Here is a 9,048-nt window from a genome sequence, read left to right on the forward strand (position 1 = left end):
TTTCAGCGGGATAATGCTCCCTGCAGCAAAGCAAAAACGGTTCAGGAGTGGTTTGGGGAGCACAAGAACATGTTTAAGGCTCCGATTTCCTCAGATCTCAATCCCGTCAAGCATCTGCGAGATATGCTGGACGCGCTGGAGGCCCCACCTCACAACATACAGAACTTCAGGGGTCTAGTGGAGTCCGTGCCTCGTTGAGTCAGGGTTGTTTTGTCAGCAAAAGGTTTTATTAACACAATATTATTCAGCTGGTCATGATGTTATCTCTAAACAGGTTGTATTTAGATCATCTGAAAGTTGGACTTTGGCGCCCCCAAGTGGAAACTCACTGTAATTTATGTGCAACTGTTCATTTGTTTATGGTGTAAAATTTCCCTTTATTGGTTGGGATGACAGCGGTTATTACTGTTGTTATTATCAGCTTCTGTTTGAGACTCTTGTTGCTGTCAGTACTCATGATGTGCTAAATTTTTCCAGATACAGCTGCTACACATTTCCTTTTAAGCCAACTTCCCCCTGATTGGTTGGTTGCTGAACATGTGGGTGGGGCTTCTGTGCTTACAGAGTGTAGGGCGGGGTCTCTCGATGATATCATATAGAGCCAAGAGTAGAAAGAAACCCTCTTAAACAGAATGTGTACAGAAGTTTGAACCCTGCGTTTTGCTCGCAGGGATTACTTGCACATATGCCGGCCCAGGGCTGGGGCCACGCCAATAAGCTAAACTCAATTTTCTTCTATTAATTTTATTACTTTATAAACGTATCGGTGCTTTGCCCTCGGGAAAATTAACTGCCCACCACTGCACTTGCACTAACCTCAGTGTTTAAAACCATGCCTGTGTTTGGTATCAGTAGCCATCATCATAACTTAATAATCCCACTTTAATGTTAATAATCTTTTATAATAACTCTATTATGGGGGGAAAAATATACTCTGATACCATCACAGGGCATTCAACAGTGTGACTGCTGAGAATGATGCTTTCCTCCATGTTCCAGCTTTACTTAAGAGGGTTTTTTATTCCAGTTTAGTTATGTTTGTTGTTGTTTTTTGCCTCCTGCTGCTTTAACTTGGCAGCAGATTCTATTTTATTTATTTATTTTTACAACAGTAGAAGCACACTAACAGCCAAGGATCTCTGTCTCCTCCAGCCATTGGTGTTTGGTGCCATGATCCACAGGGACGAGGCTTTCGAGGCCATCTTCACCCAGTACATGAAGATCGTGACCAGCAAACCGCCGGCCAGCGCCGAGCTCTAAAGAGCCTTCCACACTCCTCCGCCGGGGCTGAAGTCTGATGCAGAGAACCTCCCGAGTCTCAGCCGAACTGGATGACACTCTCTAACGCCGCACTCTTCGACCGTGTGTGAGCTGCCTCCTCCTCTTCCTCATCATCATAGTCGATGATCTCGGCCCAGTTGGTGGATTTTTCTGCTTAGGCCACGTTAGAGGGAATATGTGGGTGTAGCTGGTGTTTAGTCACATGACGCTTTTCCTGTGGGTGATTATGGACTAAATTCGCTAAGAGGAGGATGATCAGTGTGGTTTTATCAATCATCAGGAGGCTGGTGAGGGGGGGCTGGCCTCCTCTCCCACCTGCTGACCACTTGACTTAGCTGGCTTCCTGTTTCTGTGTGTGTGTGTCTGTGTGTGTGTGTCTTAAGGTCTTAATTTGCATCTTAAGCGACTCTGATGTTCTCTACTGTGGTAGGAAGACTTCATACAGCTCTCATCATCCTGGATGTATTTAAAAAACAAACAGTTCAAACTGCCACATGTGTAAAAACGAGCTTTTCCAAATCACTGCAAAAACAAATATTCAGACAGGCTGAGCGGTGCTTCGTCTCATCCATGGCTGTATTTTAATTTAATTTTTTTTTTTAATAAAGTGTATTATTAGCTGTGATGACGGCTGACACGGAGCCTTCCTCTTAGTTTACACCGCCGTTGGCTTGGTCTCTCTTGTCCTTTTAGCCGAACCGACGAAGCAAAAACGTCCACTGCTGCGTTCGGCATCCGTGTTTGTGAAACAGTGCAGTGACGTTTTCATCTTATATGCCTTTATTTTGAAAAATGTCTTTTGGTCTTTGTAACAGATCCTTTTTTTTTTTTTTTTCTCGATGAGAGCACAACACCGCCTGCTGCTTAAACTCTCGACACATGGAGACCATTTATTTGTCCCATCTCTGCTGTTCTCCCTGCACTTTATTAAAAACTGGAAATGCTGACGTGTGTGTGTGTGTGTGTGTGTGTGTGTGTGTGTGTGTGTGTGTGTGTGTGTGGCAGCGCACGGATGTTATATGTTGGTCAGTGTTAGAAACCACTGCAGTCTCATTATTACAGCCTTCCTCTCCTCTCCTCGAGGCCATGTTCAGCTGGTCTCTCAGCAGAAAGAACAGTCTGAGCGCTTTGTATTAACAGCAGATTGATGTCTGCACGCTGCACCAGACAACCATCAAACTGGCTGTAGAAGCAGCTAGAAGATACTATAACTGGCACATTTCTCCACACAAAGGCCCGTAAAGGCCTTTCAGCTCACTGTATCCTAAACCTTCTAAAGTCTCCTTCTGATTGGGTGACTCTACTTGTAGAAGTGCTCAGCTCTTTGAGTTCAGGCAGTATAGACATGCCTGTTTCTCATCTTTCTGCAAACGCCACAGTGAGTGCGCTTCCATGTTCCTCTTCATCTAAATGTGAGCTGATGTTTGTTTTTTGTATAGTGTGTACACGGATAAAGGTCTTGCTTTATTTCCAGACGCTGTTCCCGGGAGCGAAGCGGGTCTTTGCCCCCCTGCGTTTATATGTAGAAGTGTATAATGCCAAACTACATCAGACACTTTAAGGTGTTTTGTGAGGCAGGGATAAAGGGCTGGAGGTCAGTTTCTCTTTAGCTCTTTGAGATAACGGAGTAGGTGCTCCACACTAGCTAAAATCTTACAAAAACACTGTTGAAAGGGAGACCTTGACATTTTTCCCGATATGTCACCGATCCTCAAGAAAAACCAGACTGCCCTTCAGGAACTGCCGTCAAGACTTGAAATGTCAAGGCTTCTCTTAAAGTCGATACGAGTCGTCTCGTCATCGCCGTTGTTTAGAGTCAGGCGGACTGGAGATGAAGTTGCCAGAGGTGCGATGGACCAGTTCAAACAGCTGCGCTTGATGATTATCTTAGTTAAAGCTAATGAAGGATGGATATTTTTCTTTGACATACATTTTTTTTTGTATGATTATTGTTTTTTCGAGCCTGTTGCTAACAGGCTGCCTTTCCCAGACATGGATTTCTATTTTTATTGAGGAATAAATTCGATCCATGACCGGGGTGGGGAATACCTGTCGGATATCTGAGCAGGTGGAATCAGTAGTTAATGCTGTCTCACTGTGTGACTGGCTGGCTTGTTGTAGTCTTAAAGCTGTTACCTGAAGCCTTTTTTCTAATCTGTTAACTGTGGCAGGCAGCTCTCAGCGGGGACTGCGAGACCCCGACGGGGCTGCACTCAGATAAAGCACAGAATGTATCACGTTCTAAATGTCTAACATTATTATTTTCTTTTGCCAAATATTTGATTTTGCAATCTGCAATATTCTGCCTACGCTCATGTTTACAGAAGGTTGTACAAAATGTTTTTCTTTTTTTTCTCCTTTTTTTAAACAACCCCAGTTTGAATTCCTTTACCTCGGGAGTTATGAAAACTGGACCGCTCTTGTTCTGGAGTTGATGTTTCATCAGCTCGGCACCACTCTCATGACTATCTCTGCTCAGCAACAGGATCAAACTCCAACCTTAGCAACACAAGCAGCTTTTTAACCCTCATACAGCATGGAAGCGTCCATATCCAGCATTGCAGTGATTGGTTTTTAGTGTAGTGGAAGCTGCCAGATTCCCGGGGCTTCATGCAGAGCAGAGATGGTCATTGAGGACTGAAATGGCAACATCTGTGTTTTTGACAGCTGCTCTGCTCTCTGTGACACTATGAAGCTTCTCAGCAGGCTTCATTATTTCCCCATTTAGTGAATTAAAATGTGGCGAAAAGCAATCAGTGAGTGGATCATAGAAATTTGAAGGAATAGCTTTCCTGATTCAAATCCTTTAAAAAGTTATTCAAAGCTAAATTCACTGGCACCAAACGAGCACCGATGCCCAGTTCAGAACCTGTTCCTGGGGTCACAGGAGGGCTTGAGCCTATTCCAGCTTTGGTGATGGACTGTCACATACCCATAACACCTTAATCTGTTCATTCAGCTGGTCCATAAAGTGAATAAGATACACAGACGCTGAGGATGGAGGTCAGAAACGACTGTGTTGCCTTCTTGAGGTCCTCTTCGTTCACGCTGGTGTCACTGTTGTATTAGCTATGTAGTTCCTCTAAGTGTGTAAATGTTGAAGGTTTTCCCATCTGCCTGATCCACGCTGTGTAGCTGTACTAGGGCTGCTCAGCGGCCTCGATCTGATGAATTAAAAAATAAATTAAACGCCACAATTTAAAAAAAAAAAAAAACAAAAAAACAAAAAACACCACACATCGTAAGGATTAAGTTGTACTTTGTGGACTGAGACAAAACCCATGATATTGATTGGTTAAGTGCAAATTAAAGCCCAAATGCGAAACACTGCAATCATTACAATGAGTTAGTAATTTGTCATCTGTGACGTGACGGGCTATAATGGCTTCCTTTTTCCTCTTTTTCTTTTTTTTTTTTCCCACAGGCATTTGTATACAAATGATTGAATTGTACAGTGAAAAAAACACTGAGTTTTTAAAAAGACGTGTCTATTGTAAAGGATAATGTGATGTACTTTTTTTTTTTTTAATTTAAGTAAAAGAATTTAAGGTATTTTTAAGCCTTCTGTCATCTTTTCATCTGCAGTACCTCTCTACAGCCACACGGGGTCACTGTTGGACTTTGTGTCAACACTTAGAGCCTGAGAGAAGTGGGTTGTTTTTGTCTTTTTTCCTCATTCAGCCTCCCCACAGGGGGGTCAGAGGTCAGGCTAAGCTGCCTGGTGCATCTTGCTCAAGGATGTTTCTGTACTTTAGGAATACGAAAGTAGAGAGTTTAACATGCTACACATGCCTGACCAATTTCACTCTATTTTTATGGTGATTGGATGACCAAGGGATCTATAAAGAGGTGGAGGATGGCTTGCGGGCACTTTATCTTGCTCTTGTGACACCAGCAACAATAAATCTAAGACCATCTCCTTATGCAAGCAAGTTTTCCCCTCTCTCATTTAGCCAAACTCAATGAATCATGGTTTGGGCCACAGCTTAGTGTCTCATGGGTAGATATGAGCAAATATAATACCACAACACACTTCTGTTCGCTAGCAGCAGAACTAAAATAGCCTTGAGGACCGACATATTCACCCATCATGCCTCCTTAATGACAACACCCTATATAAAAATGTTTCCTCCATATACATCTATCAGTGTAGCCTTACAGAGTTCCACATTCACTGCAGTTTGGCATAAATGGCACCTTTTTCCCCCAGGTAGAGAATGACAAGTTGTTTTTGTGCCACAGTAGAAATGAACTCCATATAGTGGATTCAAGCTGTGAAAATGAAAAACCTGTCTGTGAGTCCTGATTGGAAGGTGGCATTTGTATTTCTGTGCATGGAGAAGGTATGACTGCACAAAACCAGAGAAACATTCTCCTCTAGCTACAGTATACTTATCTTGGGTGTAACAGTTTCAGCTGAAGGAATAAAGGTTTCAAAAGGGAGCTGACAGTAGAATACTTCTCCTTTTAGAGATTGCTACGCAGAAGTGCTTTGCGCCTGCATTTATTTGAGTCGCCAGCAAAGGGCGACTCCTGCGGACAACCGGACTGCAACTTAAGAAAACGCCAGCAATCCGGTCGTTAAGTCTGACGTCACTAGCCATGCCTGGGCCTAAACTCCGCTGCAGGTCCATATATTAAACGATCACTATGGCATTACTAAGAGTTGAAAAACTGTCTAAAGTCTTTCATCTTTAATAAAATGATCAGCGTTCTGCTCTACCAGGTGTAACAATTGAGTTTAACATCCAGGCATCCATGAAAACGGAATTTATGACATTTAACGGAGTTAGAAGTTAGCAGGAAGTTAGCTCGCTAGCTTCTATCTAAATACAATATAGCATGTCCTGACTGCAGAGTTTTGGAAACAAATTCAAACGTACAGCTCTGCTATCACTTCCAACATAAATGAAGACAGAAAACTAAACAGCAGTGACATTTGTAGGGTTACTGAAGTTTGGCTAGCTGGTATATAATGATGTGCTACGTGATCGCTAGCAACACAGCTATGTTAGCATAATATAATCAAGCTAACTTTTTTCCACTTGATAAAAGTTAACATCAGTGTTCTTGTGGTCAGGAACAAATGTAATCGCATTGCAGGATGCTGTAAAGGGACCAAACTTCAGCCAGGAGAACAACTGAGATAATCCATCCACAATATGAGGTTAGTTATATCTAAGGTTTTAAAAACTGAGCTTAAATAAATGATTAGCGGTAATAAAAGCCGAGGGAGGTCAACAGTGATCACTGACTGTTTTAGGAGTTTTTTGAGATTAAATAGAAGAAAATACTAAATATTAAACATGTTAACAACACAAAAGCCATATTAAACGCAGGATACTTTAGGCCTGGAAGTAGGATTCGTCACGTCATCACTTCAACGTCAACGACCGGATAAGAAAAACACTGCAAAAGCACACAAAACGCAACGGAAATAGGAAAAAAAACCCAACAGATTTCCAAAAGCACTGTCACTACCCGATCCGTACCGGAAACCCGATCGGTACCCCGCATGCGCAAATCTTTCGTCACTTCCTCTCTTTGCCAACATTGCGACATTCAATATATTTGAATGATACGGTTAGCGCCCAGTTAGCTCCTAGCATTTCTCAACAGCTCTGCCTCCTTTTCGACTGCCCGGGACATTTAAACAATGGATAATCCGTATACAAACAAAGTCATGCTTTTCTCCTCAACAGAGAGCCTTCCCCGATTGAACAACAGCGCCGTAAAATAAGAAGAATGGCGCCTAATTACAGACTTAATAATATTGATTTAGCAATGTGTCACGTGAAGATTCATCAGCCACCAGCCAAGTGTTTACTGACAATTGACAGTGATAGCGGACATCATCATCACTATTCCAGTCAATCCTCTCCTCACAGACAAGCATAAACACACTCGACTATCACTAAATCAAATTTAACACACGTTTGTAATGACGCCAATTCATTTTACAATGGGGTTCATTCGCTCGGTCAGCAGGTGGCAGTATCCTCGTACACTGGGGAGTACACTGCCATTAAACGAACAGAAGAAGAAGAAAACATCTGCACATGCGCGGTACGGATCGGGTAGACCCGATTTGTACGGTCCGACTTTGCACATGCGCAGTAAGGATCGGGGAGTCCCGATCCGTAACTATCTTTTTATTTTTCGTTTTTTTGTATTGTACTGAAATGCTTCATTATTGCAAACATTTTAAGATATACTTATTATTCTTAACATCTTAACCGATACTCTGACCCATAACTATCGTAAAACGCTACGACCGGAAGTAGACACCTTTCGCGCATGCGGGGTACCGATCGGGTTTCCGGTACGGATCGGGTAGAAACAAGCACAAGGGAAGTGTTTCTGGGGAGACAATAACCCGACGGACCAGTTGCAGGAACCAAAATATGCTACGAACTCCGCTGGGAGACACTTAAAAGAAGTGGAGGATCTATCGGTTTTGTGCGGAAAGAAAACATGAGACGTAAGTGTGTTAGCCTAACTATTAGCCTAAAAATCAGTCACCATGATAAAACACACCAACCATGTTTTGGGTTCCTGCAACTGGTCCGTCAGGTTATTGTCTCCCCAGAAACACTTCCCTTGTGCTTTTGGAAATCTGTTTTTTCCTATTTCCGTTGTGTTTTGTGTGCTTTTGCAGCATTTTTCTTATTGCTGGTGTTTTCTTAAGTTGCAATCCGTTTGGCCTCAAAGGGGCCACCATAAGATTAGCTAAAACTCGATGTATGTCGGCATGGTGTCGAGTAGGTCCTTAAAAAAACGGAAAAAGGAGTGTCAGACCTAAAGAAAAACAATCTACAGCAGGTGGACATCATCTTAAAGTTATATCTCTAGGAAATGCGGAAACAAACATTTTAAAGGAAGAGAAACGAGTAAGCCAAATTACTCAGAAACTGGACACTGGAAAATCAGTGGCTAAAAGTCCACATTTGAAGATTGTAGTTCACATAGGTGCCAATATGTATGGAGGAACTCAGAAGAGATACAACAGTGTCTACAGCCATCTGTAAGACAAAGTGGTTCTGATTGGAACCACTTTTTGGCATGAGAATGATCCCAAACTCACTGCCAATGCAGTGTACCTGGATAGAAAACACACAGTGGAACACTATCAGTCATGGACTGGCCTCCCCAGAGCCCAGACCTCAACATAATTGAAGCTACATGAACGAAACAAAAGGCAGAAACATCCAAAGAAGAGCTTTGAATGTCCTTCAAGAAGCCCGGAGAACTAAGCTCATTAGAACTGAACATCATTTTCACTTTGTATACTTTATTTCCATGTGTGTTATTTTCCTAGTGAGACTTTTGCACAGTTCTGTACATCAGCTAGTTTTCATTTCAGTCCACACCTGACAGCTAAGTGAAAGCTCTGCAACAGAAATCAAGTCATTATTAATCCTCAAAGAAACGAAAATCAATTTTTGCTCACGTACAAGAAAAGCAACATTTCATCCTTAACAGATTTCCTGCCGAGGACTTGTCAAAGCTCAAACACACACTGATCCTGAACCCAAAGTGATTTTTTTTTTTTTTTTTTTTTAATCGGCTTTCAAAACAGCACCTTATTCAATGATCTTTCACTTTCTCCTTTGCTCGCATACTATTTCAAGACGGTGCCAGAGAAGCAGTGTCATGAACTTAACACAGTTTAAAGGCTGTTTGAAGCGACACTCGGTAAATGACACCTCCGAGTCATTCAGGGGCTTCTGTCTACCCCGCTGCTTTGCTTGATGGATTTAGTGTATT

The 9,048-nt window shown here is 42.4% G+C and overlaps 1 protein-coding gene across 6 annotated transcripts in view; it reads left to right on the top strand.

Moving 5' to 3' along the window:
• The window catches only part of gramd4a (GRAM domain containing 4a), a 57,348-nt gene extending 52,840 nt beyond the window's left edge, over window positions 1-4,508 (top strand). For all 6 annotated transcript variants that reach the window (XM_087830402.1, XM_087830404.1, XM_087830403.1 and 3 more), the window contains one exon: window positions 1,153-4,508. In XM_087830402.1, the coding sequence (XP_087686528.1) occupies window positions 1,153-1,260 (108 nt within the window). In that variant the 3' untranslated portion in view covers window positions 1,261-4,508. The remainder of the gene's footprint in view (window positions 1-1,152) is intronic.
• Window positions 4,509-9,048: the final 4,540 nt, after the last annotated feature.

The sequence above is a fragment of the Neolamprologus brichardi genome, chromosome 17 (assembly GCF_056152115.1).
Source record: "Neolamprologus brichardi isolate AB-2024 chromosome 17, ASM5615211v1, whole genome shotgun sequence".
In the NCBI taxonomy this organism is placed as follows: Eukaryota; Metazoa; Chordata; class Actinopteri; order Cichliformes; family Cichlidae; genus Neolamprologus; species Neolamprologus brichardi.